The 20,384-nt window shown below is 27.3% G+C and overlaps 2 protein-coding genes across 2 annotated transcripts in view; one reads left to right on the plus strand and one right to left on the minus strand.

The window, feature by feature from the left end:
• Positions 1-1,354: 1,354 nt before the first annotated feature.
• RpS11 (ribosomal protein S11) lies at positions 1,355-9,639 on the minus strand. Its single transcript, XM_016053873.4, has 2 exons — positions 9,566-9,639; positions 1,355-1,886 (listed from the first exon to the last, which is right to left on the minus strand). Exon 2 carries the CDS (start codon positions 1,864-1,866, stop codon positions 1,390-1,392), a length of 477 nt encoding a protein of 158 aa, XP_015909359.1. The 5' UTR covers positions 1,867-1,886; positions 9,566-9,639; the 3' UTR covers positions 1,355-1,389.
• A 243-nt stretch (positions 9,640-9,882) lies between these two features.
• Positions 9,883-20,384, plus strand: part of LOC107440814 (uncharacterized) — a 688,492-nt gene continuing 677,990 nt past the window's right edge. Inside the window, exons 1-6 of the mRNA XM_016053866.5 lie at positions 9,883-9,917; positions 12,046-12,140; positions 13,678-13,789; positions 15,371-15,456; positions 15,558-15,649; positions 17,413-17,524. Of these exons, the coding sequence (XP_015909352.3) occupies positions 12,059-12,140; positions 13,678-13,789; positions 15,371-15,456; positions 15,558-15,649; positions 17,413-17,524 (484 nt within the window). The 5' untranslated portion in view covers positions 9,883-9,917; positions 12,046-12,058. The remainder of the gene's footprint in view (positions 9,918-12,045; positions 12,141-13,677; positions 13,790-15,370; positions 15,457-15,557; positions 15,650-17,412; positions 17,525-20,384) is intronic.

A 20,384-nucleotide genomic window follows, 5' to 3' on the forward strand; every position in this document is an offset into this window, starting at 1 on the left:
TCGATTTATATGTTAATTTATTAATAAAAATTAGTAATTAATGATTTGCTACTTTTATAAAGTAAAAAATAAATTATTTTATTAATTTACAATGTTTTTTATTTTGCGAAGTTCAAACGTTTGTTTGAAAATTATTGCATATATATATTTTAATTTACATTTTATAGTGTTTAATCTACATAAGAGTATTTCACCAAACTTTTTGTGACGAAAATCGATATTGTAAAGAGAGGGGGGGGGGGACTCGTTCTGAAAAAGTGGATATTAAGTAGCACCTCAAAAGATAATATTTTTGATTTCAGAATTGCTTTGTTTAGAATAGCAAGTTTTCACAATTTTAAATAGTTTCAAATCGATTCATGGAAATTTATAACATTGCATTACTATAACATCCACACTAATATTAAAATTTGCAACAAAGTTTAAGATTTCATTAATCAAATAATAAAATGTCAGTTTTGTATATAGTTATAATAAGTCAACAATAGCTACAAATCATGATTACTGTATTATAAAACGGAATCTATCATCGTTGAAATGACATGAAAGAGACTAATACCTTTCACCTAACAAGATTTGTATTTCAGATACTTAAAATAAGTGCAAGACTGAATTTGTCACCATTAAAATTTAATATAAAATTGCTAAAAGTTTTTTCCTAGAATGACTGAATTTTACAAAACTTCAACTAAGGACGCACAACTTTTTTGAGGGAAGGGCCACTTGCACTGCACATAGATTAACAAAGGGGCCCCTCATATTTAGCCATGTTAGCGGCAAACATGATAATTTTTATCTAAAAATTTGTGTTCTAAGCACCAATTATTTTTATCAGTAAACTTAACATATTTTCAGAAAACTAAATACTTTTAATTACTTGAAATTAATTAAAACTAAAAAAAAAAAAAACTGATAAATTTTTTAAAACATGTAACATAAATATTTGCGGAAAGGGGATATAAACTACTAACCAAAATGAAGCTTATGGACTGAAAGTGCTAAAAACTACAGTTTATTAAGTAATAAAAATTTGAATTAAATATTTAATAAAAGAAAATTTATAATGTTTAAACAAAAACCAAATTAAAAGAAACGTTGTGGCCCTCAGGCCATAGGTTGTGCACCCCTACTTTGAACGAATTTTGTGCTATCTATTAGCATTACAAATAAAAATATACCAAATCAAAAGTCCAAACATTTTGACACACCTAAACCATAATTAAAAATTTGCTTTTTAAATGAAATGTTCAGAACATACAAAAACTAGGAATAGCAGGAAAACTTAAGAGACCTGTGTAATAATAATAAAAAAAACAAACAGTGGCAAGGAAGAAACTAATATGAACTCTGTGAATGCTTTTTTAAAACTTTATTTTATACACTAAGTCTTTAAAACTTAGCGAAGGATTTTTTTGTGGCAGCACCTTTTGTCACTTTTAATACATTAAATCTAACAGTTTTACTTAAAGGTCGATTTTCACCGACAGTGACAACATCTCCAATGACAACATCCCTGAAACAGGGTGACAAGTGAACAGACATATTTTTGTGCCGTTTCTCGAATCTGTTGTATTTTCTAATGTAGTGAAGGTAATCTCTTCGGATGACGATGGTCCTGTTCATTTTCATCTTGATGACAGTTCCTCGTAGGATACGTCCACGGATGCTCACGTTGCCTGTGAATGGGCATTTCTTGTCAATGTAGTTACCTTCCTGTGCTTCTCGGGGAGTCTTGAAGCCTAGACCCACATTTTTGGTGTATCTCAGCTTTTTCAATTTCAGTTTGCCCAGACCGACTTTCTTGTTCAAAAAGACTGTGGGCTGTTTTTGAAAGGCCCTCTCGTTCTGCTCCACGACCTTATCCATTTTCTATTTTATAGATCTACCTGCAAAAGAAGATAGATTGAAAATTAATATAAAAAAAAGCACAAATTATGGAACACAAGCATACATTTAGAATTTTTAAATAACAAGGACTTTGATAATAACTAAGCCATGGAACACTTATTATCGGAATAAACAGCACAAGCTTAACAAATATGTAATTTCCATTTATCCGTGCTTTAACACAAATATACACAAGAATACCAGGCAAGACATCTTAAATCCATTAATTGTACTTATGAGTTTTAAAAATGTCCACACATGAAGATTACCTAATCGATTTCTGGCATAAGTAGGCAGTTGATAAAAGAAATAAAGTTTGATGAAAGTTTACATATTTAACTTACTGTTTGAAATCGCAGCAATTTGCAAAACACAAGCAAAGCAAATTATGGCAATATCTATTTATCTATGCCTTTTTTGACACACAAACATCCACTAGAATATCAGGTAACACAAAGGCAATACATCCTTACAAGCCAACAATCATTTCTTTAGTTTAAAACAAGGTCCGAGAAAAGTTTATGTCATAGAATACTTTTATTGTCTGAAATTACAGCAATTTGCAAAACACATGCAAAGCAAGTTATAGTAATATCCATTCATCTTTGCCTTTTTTGACACACAAACATCCACTAGAATATCAGGTAACACAAAGGCAATACATCCTTACATTCCAGCAATCATTTTTAAGTTAAAAAATATCAAAATTTCTCAGTAAAGACTTCAGTAAAACAAAATGCTATTAACCTAAAAATACTAAGACGAAACAAGATAGAGGCAATGAAAAATTCTCCAAATTTCTGTGCTACAAACAAATAATGGAATAAGCGAGAAATTATAATGAAACTGTGGAGTTGAACACTTGGGAGATTCATGTAAATAAGTTTTAATTTATGCAGTTTTCTACTGCAGCTTTAACATCTTTGCTCACTTAAGACATTTCTTTTTCTTTTCCCTCCATGATTATCTTTACTTTTACCAATAAATAAACAAAAAACAAACTATCAGCTGAGTAAGAAACTCTATGAAAAAGCTAATGTTGGAATTCACAGCAATTTACAGAACACAAGTATTGTAAATATTATGCATGCCATACATTCATTTCTGCCTTTTTTGACACACAAATATTCACAAGAACATCATGTAACACAAAGGCAAAAAATTAGCTATTCAGAAGTGAAATAATTTTCTGTAACATTCAGAAATTTACTCAATACACATAACTTTAAGGATTTCAAAACTATAATGGAAGATATCAAGGTTGGCAAAAATCATGTTAAAAAAATAAATCTGATAATAGATCTTTGCTCAAACTAAACATCCTGAATATGTAAAGAGAATCACCTAATTTTAATAAGGCATTGAGTAAAGAATAATTTAATTTAGACAGTTATTTAAAATTACTATAGGCAGATGTCTCTATAATATAAATTATAGGCAAACTATATATTAAGTTTTAACAGCACTGGCTTCTAAATGCATTAAACTTAATAGGTAATTGCAATATGCTTATTAAAAAGAAATTTTATAAACAATGAAAGGAAATTATAACTACATAAAAAATTCAATAAAATTAAAATCAGACATAATGACATGACTATAACTATACAATATTTATAATTTATATTGAAAAATAATTGATATATATCAATGATTTAAAAAAACAAAATAAAATCAGATGATCTAAGCAAATGTAAAAATTGAAACTCTTTTAAGAATCCCAGTATTTAAGTATAAACAGAAAATGATATAGCAAAAATTACAGAAAAAAACTAGGAAATAAGCCTATCTATTATGCAACAAAAAGACAAATAATTTTAAATATTAAAGACATGTTGGATATTACACAAAGTAACAAAATTATTTAATTACATTAATATAGGCATAATATCCATTACTCTCTGCCTTTTTTGACACACAATAATTCAAAAACTATCATGTAACACAAAGGCAAAAATTATAAAAAAAATTAATAAATAAAAAATTTCAATTAGTTCTATGAATACTCAAATTAAAATCTTTCTAGTAATTTCAAACTGCTTTGTATTATATACTGTAATGAAAATTAATTTTAAGCAATAGTAAGATTAATGTCATATTTATAAGAACTTAAAAGGATAATAAATACTGCATTTAACCTAATTAAAAAAAAAATATCAGTCAGATACAAATTAATCTGAACTAATAGAATTATCTAGATATTATAAACACAAAAATCCAAGAATACAACAATAAACACAAAAATACTAGATAACTAATAAACTAAGAATACAAATAAGAATACTAAATAAACTAAGAATACAAATAAACACAAAAATCAATGATTTAAATTCTAAGACTGAAAAATTTAAAAAACAAGAAAGAAGTTCCAAAACAGTTTCTTCCGCAGACAAATTACTGAGCAATCATTTGTCACTTATAGGACAAAATAAACTGCGGAAAGCCAGTCAAATAAATGCTATTCTTTTAGAGCAGTGTTTCTTAACCTTTTTGGTATAATGGACCCCTTTTAAAATTTTTAAAGAAGTCACAGACCACCCCCTGTGAAAAAATTTATTGAATAAAAACATCAATTATTTCGCATTAAAACCTTTCTATTCTTTAAACAAACTAAAACAGGGAAAAAAATAACCTTTTAATTCTTAAAATAATGCTTTAATGCTGAAAACGTTGTTCTAAAAAAAGCACTTAAAAAAATGCTCCTAAAAAAAAACAAAGATTTTTTTTCCCAAAAAATTGCAAGTAAATCTATTTGGCAACTTGGCGATTGTAGTTGGTGGGTGATTCCACACTATTTGTAGCCTGGTATGCTTAAAATTTTTTTCCAATAAATTTAATAAACCACATATCAAATTAAGGGTCATTAAATGAATTTTATGAATATTAAATTAGTTTTTTTTAAATAATGATGCAAATTCTTTAAATTGCATAAAATGTGAAAAAATTGGGTCAAAAAGTTGCGGACATGACAGAGAGGAAAAAAATAAAATTACAGTTGCAGCATTTAATATTTGTAATTAAACATGATATTTTAACAGATATATTGGATTTGCATAATGAATGACTGTAAAAACGTTATTTTTAATTTCAGTATTTAAATATAGGGTACTTATAATAGAACAATTTTGCTTTTTAATGATTTTTTTGAAAAGTTTTATTAAAACAAAGTAGTTAAAAGTTTTATTTTCTTAAAAATTGGATTTCTTTCGACTATTTGCAGTGCTGCATTATTGTGATTTTTAAAAAATTGTAATTTTTTTTATTTAATATTTTTTAAAGAATTTTCAAATTGGTCATGTCCGCAACGTTGCAGACATGACAAGTTGCAAAATATAATTTTGCTTACTTTTATTTAGCATTTAAGCTTGAAATTCCTATCACAAACTATGAAACTTATAAAATTTGCTTTGTTGCTATTTATTTTCTTAATCACCAATTACACTGACCAATTACTTTGTTTAAAACATGTCTAAATCCTACATTTATAAAAAAATATATATTTCTTAAATTTAAACATTTGAATTACGGCAACATTTTTATTTGCTCTAAATTATGTTAGGAATAATAATGGCAACAAAGCAGTTAATAGAATATTAATTAGAATAGAACATAGTTTAAAATAGAACATTATTTTCAAAATTATTTAGTTTTAGCACTTGTTTATGCAGATGTTTTCTATTAAATTAAATTTTTCTATTAAATTTTTAAATTAAAGTTTTCAAAGGATTTAATTTTTACTAGCTGATTTATTTGATTATTATATAATTAATTAAAATTCATGAAACTTGAAATAGATTATAGAATTCTAAACTAAATTGGTAAAACTATAAAATTTCTAATGCCATTACAAGTGCAGAAAGGTCCAGATTGAGAAGACCAAAATTGAAAGATGAAGACAGAATTGACTAATATTCGAAAAACTAATATTCGAGTGATAAATTACCAGCGGAAACTGAAATGAAAGTAAAAAAATTTTTTGTTAGAGATGACAGCCGTATGTGCCCAGGAAAAAAGGAAGTGATATCCATAAAGACACCTAAAGGAAGAGAAATACATCAAAAGCGTTATTTAGTGTTGAGCATTCGAGAAGCGTATGATTTATTTTTGAAAGAAAATTCTGATTTAAATATTGGGAAAACTTAATTTCATGAGCTTCGTCCTAAGTATGTTCTTCCTCCAGGAAAGAAAGACCAAGAAGTCCGTATGTATATATATCACGAAAACATTTCTATGATTCTTTCAGGAATCGGAGCTCTCCGTCCTGATCTTCTGAAAAATTCGGAAACAATTGCAAAAGAAAGTGTGTTTAATTTTGATGATGAACATATCGACTGCATAGACAGGTCCTGTCAAGATTGGAGTGTCGAAAAATATTTAGATGAAAAAATATGCGAAAAAAATTTAGACAACATCCTCAAATTTCATCAGTGGCAACAAAATGAACAAGGTTTCACAGTTAAAAAAGAAATCATTACTGATTTAGGTAGCGCAGAAGAAGAAATAGGATATCAGCTGCAATCATTTGCAAGACACATCTATGATGTTTACAAACAATATTTTGAATTTCGTCATTTAAAAGAAAATCTTTCAGAGAATGAAATCATAATGCATATTGACTTTACTGAGAACTATACGGTAAAACACTATCGAGAAATCAAGAGTGCACACTGGTCGTCAGACCATGTCACAGTATACACTTGTGTTACCAGGGGTCTGTCTAGGTTTTTCTGAGAGGTACCTATTTTGTGAAAATTTAGACATAATTTGTGAAAAATTAAAAATTATATTAAAAAATCAACACTAAAATATGGATTTATCGTTTCTTAAGGGATACAAAAGTAAAATTTTAATAGAAAGTATTTTGTGAAACGACCGTTTTTCCTAAAATTGAATTTGTGAAACTACCGTTTTTCCTAAAGTTGAATTTGTGAAGGTACCGCTAAACGGTAGTAAATTCGGCCTGGACAGACCCCTGGTTACATACTTCAAGGATGGTAGAAATAATTCTTAAAACCACAGTCCTATGCCATTATCTCTGATGACCATTCACACAATAAAGATAGCTTGCAAGTTTTTAATAAAAAAATTTATCTCATCTAATGGAACAAAAAAAAGTACATTATTGGTTTGCTGGAGCTGCCAGTCAATTCAAAAATCGATTTATGTTTGCAAATTTGACTTGTCACAAAGAAGATTTCAACATTGATGCGGACTGGTCATTCTTCGAAACAGCTCATGGGAAAGGTGCTGTTGATGGAATAAGTGGCACTATCAAAAATGTAGTTTGGAGAGCTGTATTGCAAGGCAGAGAAGTTGTCGTTGACGCAAAATCGTTTTTTGAAGTGACTTGTAAAATTTCAGATGGGAATATAAAAATTATGTATGTAAGCAAAGACACTGTCGATCAAGAGGCATCAATGTTGAAAGAATGTTATAGTCTCTGCAAATCGATCTCAAGTACGAGATTATTGCACTTCATCTCACCTATAATACTTAATTTAGTTGAATTTTCTTTAAATTCTCCTTTCTCTAGTCCCTAAATTATGCACCTAGCTGAAATATTTACTAAACTGCCTTCAAATCTTGCCGTAGCTTCACAACAACAAGCTTTAACACCAGTTACAGTTTTAGAAGAAGGCCAGTGGATAGCCGTATTGTTTGATAACTATTGGTGGCCAGGCGAAATAATTTCTACAAGCAAGAAAAATATTACACTTAAACACCACTTCAAACCCGTAGCTATAAGCAAGTTTAATTATTTGGAAAAACCGCAATTTGAAACAATTTCAATCGACTTATACTTATGCCCTTTGCCATGCGATCCTTCACCTGATCATTCTGCACGGTTTTTTTCATACAATTCAGAACTAGCCTTAAAGATAAATAATATAATAAATAAATTGTAATGTGATTCTTTACACATCTTTTAACAAAATTCTAAACTAAAGTAATTTAGAATAATTAATTTTATAATAAAAATTTTTTTATGAAGTTCAAAAATTTAAAATATTAAAAGAAAAATTATTTAACAATCCTGATTTACTCAATATTTTATTTAACAAAAGAAATATATAATATTCCAATGATGTATGACAGGTTATTTATAATGAGAAACTTTCTGTCATGTCTGCAACGTCATGTCCGCAACATACATATTGTTTTTAATTTGGTAATTTGCAATTAAATTAATTTTATGTCTTCAAAATTCTTGTAATTTCTTTTATATAAATATACATTAAAATCTTACCTAAAAAAAAGTTGTAATTTATTTCATAAAATTCAGAGATTTTGGTGGATGTAGAAAAACATTCTAAAAACCATCTTTTTCTGCGTCATGTCCGCAACGCTTCAAATTTTTATTTTGAAGCTGTTTAAATTCATTTTTATTTTTAAATATGCATTGGGTTAATAGATGACATGTCTCCTGAATTTTATGAGAGAGATACCAGTTACCTAGCTCAATTTTTTATTTAATTATGAGTAATTAAACTTTGTAAATGTCATGTCCGCAACATGCACAATACTGTGGAATCACCCTGGTGCGATAGATCACATTAAGGAAATGTCCCCCAAAATATTACAATAAATAAGAAAAATTATCTGCAAAATTTGAACTGGTGAACATCACAATATGGCTAATATTGGACACCAATAACTTTCACTTTAGGTACACATTGATTTGAAGCTGGTTGACTGAATAAACAACTAAGACAAAGTAGTTATATTGTGTATACTATGTAGCCTTCAAACAGAAAATATTTTAACGATTTAAAATCAGGACACGGGCTGACATTTTGTATATTCTAATGACTAATTGTGCTATATAATCAGGGGAAGAGGAATACACAATAGCCAGTCAACTTATAAGAATATTAAAACATATCAATTTCAAGGGATGAAAATATTTGACAGATATGGGTACTAGGTACATATTGTTAATTTCAGATAAAAATAGACTTCTCAAAAACAAATTATTTAGCTTAGTTCATTGTCTGGTAGTATAACCTACTGGCTTTGCTATTCTCAGTAACTCAAGAAATATATATTATGTATATATATATATATAAAAAAACAAATAATATTGACAAAGATACATCTTCAGGCAATGACCAAACATGAGGGGGGAAAAATACTGAAACAAACCGATAGATACTTGTCAGTAGCAGAGAAATTACTAGTTTATAATTTTGTAGAATTTCCACAAAAAGCCACCTCTAGTTAATTAATATTAAAAAAACACATGTTTGTTTATTAATTTCAATTTCGAGAATCTATCACAACTAAAAGCGTTCATACCGAATTTTTTAATGTTTACCCTAAATTTTATGCACACCAATAGATTTTATGCATATAACATAAAAATATACACCAGTGTTAAAATTTTGGATTAACTCATTTCTCTGCGAAACGTCGATGTTGAGATCTTATTACTATTGAGCTGCTAATTTCACATTACTTTTAAGGAATGATTAATACACATAGAAAATTAATTTAATCAATAATAGCGCATTTATTTTCATAAAAAAAAACTTTGAATACCAATGCTCACACATTAAGCCTTATCGGTTTATGAACATAGCTTACGTTTGTTACCATTTTCTGGAACGTTTTTTAATTAAGTACACAATGGTTCTACTTTATAAAATTAGAATAACAAAATAAAATTTCAAATACTTACCAATTAGTTATTAAACACAAATATTAATAATAATCTAACATCCAAATGGACGAGAAACGTGTACACCGAAATTTTAGTAAAATTGGGAATTGTTGCCAAAATTCCGGAAGAAAGTTCTGAGATGAGTGGAGTTGATTTCTTGAGTCCGAAGAAAAACATTTCTTTAAATAGGCAAAAATGTCTGAATTAATTTATTTTACAGAAAAAAGTATATAATTTAATGTTTTTCAAGGAAATCTTATGCTTCTCTGCTATATTTATTTTTAATTGTTTTAGATCAAAAGTTAATTACAAAAATTTGGCAACAATATCTTATCGTAAAGAAAAATAAACAAACTGCGCGGTTGTTTCGGTCTGTTCTTGTGTTAAGAATATTTTAATAGTGAATATTTAATTAAAGTACTGATTTTAAGTTTTCTTTATTTATAACAAGTAGTAAATAAATTTCTTACTGTATTTTTATAAAAATTAGTTTCACTTATCTTGTATTGGGAAAAGTTGATAATATATGATTTGATTCTTTATCAATTTTCAAACTAGGTATTTTTATCATAGTGTATTTTTAACGACTTTTAAAAATAATGCTAAGAATAGGTTTTTATTTATTTTTTAATACTTTTGGAGTTGAATTAACTTATAATAAAGCAAATTTAACACGTTTTTTTTCTATTTCATTTTGAAATTCTCTAATCTATCAAATGCAAATCTTACAAATTTTTTGTCGTTAATTTTTTTTATCATAGCAAATTATTTTGTTTCATGTTTATGTTATTTGGACACAACTCTAATTGGTTGTGCTCTGCATGTTCCGAAAATTACTGTAATCGAATAGAAAATAGTACTGATTTGTTTAGAAAAATTCATTTTCAGGATTGAGTTAAATATATATTTTTCTTTCCAGTGAAAAAAAAATAATTCGCCAATACCTTTGTCAGAACACAATTTTATTAGCCAAATTACAATATTGCATTTGGCACGAATGCTTAGCGTGGGCTCTGATTATGCAATTTATACTGTAACAAGTAAATACTTTATATAGCTAAAAGTGTTTTTAGTTTATTTAAATAAAAAATAATTTTTAAAGAGTGGCAAAAAAGTTTTTTCTGGTAAGTTAGCTAAGAGTTTATCAAAGTTAGTTAGAAATTTATTTTTCTCTTAACCAATTTTTACAAATATTTCTTGCAAAATAGTAATTATTATTATAGTAATTTTAGTATAGTAATTTCATCTGCAACTACCTACTGCAAATGTAGTTAACTACAACTATTTTTTATAAATGTAGTGAATACAAACTACTTTCGAAGTGTAGTCACTACTTCACGATTTTCAGGAGACATGTTAGGTTCCATTCACACAAATCTTCAAAAAAGTCTTCAAATTTTTTTGTTACTTTGAAAATGAGTCAGAATTACTTTGTGAAATATGCATATCAAATGGTTAAAGGGGGTAATTTAGGATCGAATTCAGTTATAATAAAATATTGCACACATTGATAAATTTAACGGTGGTAAGTGAGTGTCCTTTCAAAATTGAAAAGTTCCTTTTCTGTGAGGAAGCACTTTGCCCTTTTTTAGATAAGGAAAGAATTCTGTCTCTTAAATACTAAATTTTTGTAAATGTTCTATTTCATTTACAGGGTTGCCACAGGCGACTAAAATGCAACTATTTTCGGCATGAGGCAACTATGGCAACTTTTTTTGCCTGAAAAGGCTAAAAAAGCAACTATTTTCAGGAAGAGGAGATTATTGGGAGACTTTTCCGTACTCCTAGCGATGATTTTTTTTTAGCATAAATTGGGTTTAAAATCTGCTACCCACGATAGCTTTTGAACACACGGAACTTTTTTTTCTTAAAAAATTTTGAATTGCAAATTTGAGTCTTCACTTTTTAATTTGTTCAATCTGCAGATTCCTTTGTAAGTCTATTGGGCTTCTCGGTCACCTTTTCAATGGTTATTGCTTCGAAATACCGCATGATTTAAAAAAAAAAAAGAGAAAATTTTTTAATAAGATATTGCGATGCGTGAATTTCAAATTTGAGTAATCACTTTTCACAATATATATGTGTATATATATATTTCAGCGATAAATTATTGATTAATGGTAAAATTGTGCTAGAACATTAACGCTTATATGAAATTTATCATATTTGCCACCAACTTGACTAAATGGATCATGGTATATGACAATTAAGTCATTAACAAAATTTTAGTCATATTTTTGATGAATTTTTGTTCTTATTTAGGCAACTATTTTCATAGCTTTTGGCGACTATTTTCATGCTTTAGGCTACTAAAAGCAACTATTTCATCCATTTTTTTTCTGTGGCAACCCTGCATTTATATATTTTCTCAAAGAAAAGTTTAGAAGAACACAAATATAAATATGTGTAAATAAATTTTCAACTTCTGCAACTGTTTTAATCTACAAATGTTCAAAAAACACTTCTTTGATGTATTAATTGTATGATTAATTTCACAGGTCTGCAACGAATATGTATAATCAGCTGAAGCTTTGGAATAATCTCTCTAGATTTTCACAGTGTAACAAAAAGAAGTTACATGTATGGACAAAAGGTAATATTTTTTTAACTTTTAAAATTGATAGTTTTGTTTTTTAACTATAAATAATAGGTAAATTAATATTAAATTTATCATCATCTGTTTATTCTGATGTGTGAAATTTATATTCTTGGAATCTGTGTAACCTTGATGATCTGTACCAAAAGTGAATTTGTGATATTTTTATAAGGATACCTGTTCACTTGAACTACAACTCCCAATTATTTATAAAAATTAAGAAATAAAAATTGTATAAAAGTATACTAGGGAGGTAAGTAAGTAAAGGTATACTTATAGGTTGGGCAGCTCCAAGAGCAGGGCACATGTACCAGAGGCAAGGGCGCCGGCAGAATAATATAAAAGGGGGTGCAACCCTCTAACAAACTAACCCACCACCCAAAAAAAAAATTTTTTTTAAAAATATTCTGTTATTACATTTTGTTTTGTACTTTCATCTGTTAATTTTTTTCAACATACATTTCTTCACAGTTAACAAGATATTTAAAAAAAGTACGAAATTTTTGTACTTGCAAATTTTACCACGAGAAACTGTATTGAGGGCGCTGGCATAGCTATTGACTTTGATTTATTGTTTTGATGAAGTTTTACAGTTGTGAGAAGTCAGTTTTTGTTATATATCTTTGTTAAGCTAAATAACTAATCAAAAATATAATATTATTTCTATTTTATTAAATAAAATTTAAAAATATAGTTTAGATATCTGCCAAGTTTGTGCATGTTCAGTGTGTATAAGAAAAGAATCAAAGATGACTCAGAATTCATTGAAAAAGTTATGAACAGATTTGGATATCAAACATGAAGATTACAATTCTTGTTTGATGAAATAATTTTTTAATTGTTATGCTTCCATAATTACTTAATTATTTGTTTTTGAATAAAAATTTTTTATAACAAAATTGTTTTTCTGTATCTCTTTAATTGTTTAAAGAAAAAGCCAGGGGGGCGCAAGTGCACCCTCTTGCACCCCGCTGCCGGCGCCCTTGACCAGAAGTCTATTGTATCTAAACCCTAAATCATGATTAGCTAGAAAGCCCTATAGCTGAAACAAAATTCAGCAAACACCTTACAGGAACTTCACGCAATTCCCAGGCTTTAATACAATGTTGTCCTAAATACTGAAGAGGAATGTCTACAGTTTATACAATTCAAGTTGGTCCCATATTGTGATGGTTTTTATTAGTTTCTCATATGCCACTGCTTGTTTGGCTCCAAAATTTGGTGCTTTTTTTTGGAGCAGGCGCTGATACGGAAGTCTTCTATCAAATTTATGAACAATTAAACATTTTTCACCCTTAAAATATTAAAAAATGTATATGGTAAAAACCTTTTTATGTACAGATATAAGACGAATATTAAATAAATTATTTTAGCCACAGCTTTAATTAATAAATTTTTTGTGTCATTTAAGTTTATTGTTTAAATTATTTTATTATTCTTTCTGTATGTTTACCTATGTTTTTTTATTATTGTTCCGTCTTTCTTTCATTTTTACCTATGACAAATGAAAATAATTTTCTTAATTGTCATTTAGAGTTTGTTAAGTTTTCTTCTGAGGTTCGAGATGGTTTGTCACAATCAGCTCCTATAGTTGCTCTTGAAAGTACAGTCATCACTCATGGTTTGCCTTTTCCTGATAACTTAAGGTATATTTATTTTCTTATCTGAAAATTTTAGTCCCTCTTTAACTTAAAAAAAGTAGTTTCGGAATTCCAAATTCAAACTAAAGTTTCCTCGTATTTAAAGATTTCACTAGTCTATACATATTTTTACTCGCCCATTCACATGTCCATATCATTAAAAAAAAAACAAATATTTAAATGAAGCAAAATAAATTTACTAGTGCAAAATTTAAATTCTTGTAAACTAATGAAAAACTGCAATTCAAACTTTTATATAAAGCAAAATAAAATTTTTTCTCAATTAATAAAAAATTGTGAATTAAACTTTAATACCCTGTGGTAGAAGGACAAAGGATTGGATGGTGATTAACAAGCAAATTTTGAATCAGTATAAATAAACCTATGTTCTCGGAAATTTGTAATAAATTATCTCATTCAATAAGTAATACAAGAAGTTGGAAGCACATTTTTTAGAGGATATGTAATGTAGTTTTGGGCAAAGGATTGGATAGTGAGTAACAAAGGAATTTTTAATCAGTAAAGAAATTTTAACTCAGATGTTATGTTTGATAACCAGTCCCTTAAAATTTTAAACCAGTATAAAATCTAAGTACCGGAAATAATTGCAGCTTTCCCAAGTGGTAAGTAATAAAAGAAGTTGAAAGTACATGATTTGAAGCACATGAAGTTTATTCTCGTGGGGAAAAGTAGTGAATAACAAATTTTTTTTTTATAATCTTTTTTTGCATTTAGTTGTCGTGTGGCTGATGGTGACTGCCCCCGTGGCAGAATTGCAGCGACACAACGACATTGTCGCAGAACATTACAGAAGTTTTGCAGAAGGATTTTTCATTTGGGAAGGGGAAAGTTTAGGTTTTCGTTTCTGCATAATTTCTTTAAAAAAGTTTGTTTTTTTGCTCATCAAGGTAAGAAATAATCATGATTTTTCTATTCGCATTTGAGATTAAAAAAAAAAAAAAATAATAATCTGTAATGACTGGCTTCAGCTAGAATTCCAAAATAATAATCTAAAACAAAAAATTCTGAAATCGTGAAAGTTTAAAAGATAGTTCACTCTAAAAAATATGTTCTTTCTTTCATTTTTTTTTCCTTTAAAGAACTCCATATTTTACATACACTTATTTGAGAATCTTTTTTTTAAAAGAGTCCTATTCGCGTGATTCGTGATCTTTATTTTGGCAGTTGCTACCAAATTACGATTTTTAATTTACTATCGTTTAATTTATTTACGAATTTTAATTTGTGTATTGATTTACAAAATTCGAAAGAGAAAATAATTAGTGCATTTTTCTGCCTATAAAATGTGAGAGAATCGCATATAATATTAGAATTAAAAAAAATTTTACTTTTGCATTTAAACTTTTTTATGCATTCTATACTTTTTTCTGTAAACACGTTTCTGTTATTTTAAACTAGAAATTGTTACAATTAAAAATATTTTAAAGAAAAATATTAGTTCCAGGGAAGTTGGTCACTGAAAGCCCGTAAAAATTCTGCGACAGGGGTGACTGTTAATTTTTCCCTTTAGCTTTAAATATTTTTTAATACCTTTCAGTTATTTTCTGTTTTCTTAATTTTAAATAGTACTGCTTCAAAAATGGAGGAAGTTGTTAGAAACAACAAAGCTATTCCAGCTACAATTGGAATTATAGATGGCATAATTCATATAGGTAAACATGAATTTTAGAAGTATATTAATGATTTCTAATACTATGTGCTAAAAATGTTTTCACTAGATGTAACCATGTATTTTTTTAAAATGTATTTTTAGGCATGAGTAAAAATGAATTGGAAATTTTGGCATCAAAGAATAGAACTTTGACAAAAATATCTCGTAGAGATCTTCCATATGTTATGAGCAAAGTAATTTTTACTTTTTATTTTTTTCATAATTTTTTTTTTACATTCATTGGTTCTCTATGCTTGTTTTATCTTGTATTTTATATAGTTAGCTTTTAAAATAATATCTGGTGTTAGGAATCTGATAATATCTGTATATAATATCAAATATATATAAAATCATTTTTGGTGTCTGGTATTAAAAGACTTTATATGGGTGTGGTGAGTTTCCAATGCATTGGAATTATATTGGTATAAAAAAATAAATTATGGGCTAAAAAATATATCTTTTGAGGATTATTTTTTATTATTTGCTCTATCATAAAATTATACAAAGAATTCAGCAAATGCTCAAGCATATCAAGTTATCAATTTCAAATGCCTGCTACTCAAATAAGAACATTCCCTTGTGTTTAATTGTAGCTTTTGGTTTAACAAAATGACAAATATTAATTAAAGTAGATGAAATAATAAGCAAACATGGTAATTCATTTAACTTGTAACATGCATGCGTATTTATGAAATTTGAAATAATTTTTGAAGTATTAATTGTCTGTATGTAAAAACAAACTGATTTTTATAATCCAAAGTCTTTCAAATGGAAGTGGCTTAATTATAGATTGTGACTATGCATTTGGTAAATCAAATAAGGCCTTCATGATCCACTTTCAGATGACTATCTATATATATTAAATAAATAATCATTGTTATGCACATTGTTAGAATCAGGATAAATTCAATTTCGAGAATGCTAAAATTATTTCCTTCCCAGTCGCATCAGCTCATCCTGATGCTCTGGAATTTTGTTTTATTCATATGAATGTTGATTCCCTTGTTAACAACATTAGTTTCTCACCCCCTATCTATAGTGTGTGGAAATGTATTTAACCCTGATTTGTCTTTCTCAGACACTGTGTGTTACGAACTGCAACCGTAACTCCTTATGCTGTCGAACTGTAACCGTAACTCCCTACGCTGAGGCAGATATGTATATGTACTCAGGCGAGGAAGTCGAACTTTCTCATCATCACTGAACTTGTAGACATTTCATTCATATTTCATTTTCATCGTCATGATTTGTTAATTAGAACAATAAAATGTTCTATTGTTATTCAAATTGGCTGTCGTCATTAGATATTTATCATTAGGTATATTGACGCCAACCCCGGACCTATATATAGAAAAGGTTGGTCGTACTGCTTATACATATAGAACATAGCAAGGTAAGTGATACCTTTCAATGATTCATTTTGGAAGTTCGTAGTGGGACCTTCAATCAAAAGTAACACTGTGGTTTTTCTTGTTCTATTTTTTTTATCCTTTTTCTTTCTTGGCTACTGTGGTTTTTCTTGGTTTTTTCCTCACCTTTTTTTTAAATTTTTCTTTGGCAATTTTATGCTTCATTTCCAATCACCTTTGTTTCTCCACTTTTACGCCTGGTACGCCTTTTTTTTTTATAAGCGCTTGAAACATGTCGACTTTCATCTACTAGTTATGTATTTTTGAAGTGAGTGAAGCTTTTATTCAGGTGATGACTATTAATATGTTTACTTATTTATATTTACATTTATTTTTTTTTGTCATAAATTTGGAAATTTAATTAAAAAATTATAACTAACTGTTTTGGTGATGTTTCACATTAAAACTGGTGTAATTTTGGAGGATCCTTACTCACGTTACTAAAGTGCCCTATTTAATTATAAGTGAAAAAAAAATTATTATTAAATTGTTAATATTTTATTCAACTTTATGGTAAACTGTAATAATGATTAACTTATGTTGTTTAGAAAATGAGTGGTGGAACAACTGTTTCAGCAACTATGATATTGGCTCATAAAGCTGGTGTACCTATCTTTGCTACAGGTGGGATAGGAGGTGTTCATCGGGAGGGCGAAAATAGTAAGTTGTTGTCTTCTCGACATTATATTCTTTGTATACCATATTCTTAAATAAATACATATATATTCTATTTTTACCATGTATTTAAGGCTTAAAAGTCATTCGAATTTCAAAAAATTTAAATATTTACATTTACTCTAACAAACAACTCCTCAATTTTCCTGTTTAATTGTAAAAATTGCTCTAATTTATCAGCCAATAATTTTTTTTACTGCTTTTTTGTTTTATTACTAAAAAATTTTTCTTATTGATTTTTGAAAATATTAATTATAATAACAGAAATACTTGAACTATAATTAACAATAATACTTGAACAATAAAATAATAATAACAACAATAAAATTTCCCCTTTGCATTGCAACATTTGTAGTTGTTGTATTTTTCTTTGCATTGCTACAGTTATACTGTATAATTTAAAATTATAAAAAGTAAAGCTTTCTTCTATTGTTGACCAATGTGTCACAGAAAACAAGATTTTGCAATTTTTAATCAACAACATGTATTCAATGTGGTCATCATTGCTCACCAACTTTTTTTGCTTTATACCTTTTAATAATCTGTATCAAGCCAACACAGGGTATTAAACCCTCAACCTTCACAATGACAGCTTTTAGTGCTCTGTGTCATTGCAGCTTAAGTTAAATATATGGGTTTACTTTTGGTACTTAAATTTAGGTTCAAATTTTCTTGAAGTTCTATTAATTAATTTTTAGAAATGTAAATGTTTTTCTGTAACTAACAGTTTTAGGAAAACTTCTTATTTCTACTGTTTATGCATATGTAAATGTTTACTAATTTGTCATTAGCTTAATAAAATGAAGTGTTACTTGCATCTCTATCAGTTATGAATCTACAACCTTGTTTTTAATAATTATGATGATAATTTTTTAAAATCTAATTTTGTATTAATATTTTTAAATATGAAGTTTTTTTTAATTATTTTATTTTAAGAAAGGACAAGCTTTTACCATTATTTTCTTTGAGGCATTTGTTTACTTCTCTGGTAAATTACTATTTTTGCATTTATAAGCTTTGTTAAGGTTTATATTGGTCTAATATAACTAAATGCTACTTTTGTACAAATAAGTATTTATAAATATGGCTTTATATTATACAAATAAAGTTTACCATTATTATTTCATCAATCTGTTTTGCTTGTTTTAAATTGAAAATATTTAGTTTTATTATTTAAATAAATTTTTCAAATGGCAAGTTTTTACTAATAACTTAGATTACTTTTTCTAAACTTAAATTTCCTTGCAACATTACTTATGTTAAAGAGCACAATTTTTTTTCCTGCTCTTTAACGCTGGTTTATCTTACTTTGTATTTCAGCACAAAGGTCGCCCTTATGTGTATTTACTACTTATGTCTTTGCTTATTTTAGAAGTTTTATTACAGTTCTTTTCTAGTCCATTATAGCTTTAATTTTTACTTTAAAAGCTTTAAAGTCCACCATTAAAAGTTATTACTATGTTTTTAGTAATTATATCCATACTTTCAGAATTATTATTTTATTATTTAGCTCAGCATTTTGAAAATTTTGAATTTGTCTTTTTTTTTTATAAATGAAATTCAACTTTTGAAAAAAAAATTAGCCACTCTTTAGATTTTAAAGAAGAAAATGTTTAGTTTTAAACAGTTATATGTACAATACTCTTTAGTAATGACTAGTATGTCATTACTTAAGTTTGTTATAAAATATTTACATCATTTCATGAATATTTATTACTATACTTTTAGTCATTACCACAATAATTTTAATTTTGGAATACCAGTGTAGCATTTTGCAACTTTTGAGTTGAGAAACATTTTGATACATTCTCTTAACTTTAAAGAAAGAAAATGTTTTGTTACAAACAGTTATGCATAAAACTCTTTTCAGTATTTACACTAATATAGATTGTGAAGGTTTGTCACTAATCTAGTACATCTAATCTTTTGCACAGTTATCGATATTTATTGCTATACTTTGAATTACTTACTGCAATAATTTTAAAATAGCTTTTGTATTAAGCAGTTTTCTTTCTGACACTTTTTTATTGCAAAAATTTTGATCTGCTTAATTTTTTGAAAAGAAAATATTTTGTTATTAAAATTCTTTCCGCAACTGTTAATAAGTGCATACGCAAAAGTTTTAATGCAAATTAGGTATTAAGACTTTTCTATTCTATCTATCTATCTGTTATGTTTTAAAAGCAAGTTTTCAATGTTTATCAGAAAAAAACATTTGTGTGTGTGTGTATATATATATATATATATATATATATATATATATATATATATATATATATATATATATATATATATATATATATATATAATTATTTAATTCTAAAAGGTTGAATCTATTCCTTAAGTGAAATTTTAGAAAGAAAATATAATAAGCTACAAATAATTAATGTGCAAAACTATGTTTTCACTCTCTTTCAGATTATGAAAGTTTTTACCTAATAACTGAAAGCAATTTATGCACTCCATTTTTCTCTATCAAAATATTATGCAATTTAAACTGTTTTTAATATTTAAAAAAACGAAATTCTAGATTTATATGATTTTTATCTTAACCCTTTTGGCCCCATCGGAACATATATGTCCCACAGATATTTCCAAAAAAATCCTAATCTTTAAAAAAGTCTGAATTTTATATGAACACATGTCTCACTGGTTGTGTTAATATTAATATTTTAGCCTAATTGTTTAGTCTAATGGGCAGAATATTGTTATTTTTACCTTATATGATCTATTAAAGTAATAATTTATCTTTTTATTAGAAAAAAAACTGCTCCTAAAGAGGTTTAAAAGCTTTTATCTATTCTTTAAACTATTTTTCCTTAAAACTATTTTTAGTACCCGTTTA

This window comes from Parasteatoda tepidariorum, chromosome 8 (assembly GCF_982258835.1).
Source record: "Parasteatoda tepidariorum strain Cologne lab strain chromosome 8, Ptep-v5.0, whole genome shotgun sequence".
In the NCBI taxonomy this organism is placed as follows: Eukaryota; Metazoa; Arthropoda; class Arachnida; order Araneae; family Theridiidae; genus Parasteatoda; species Parasteatoda tepidariorum.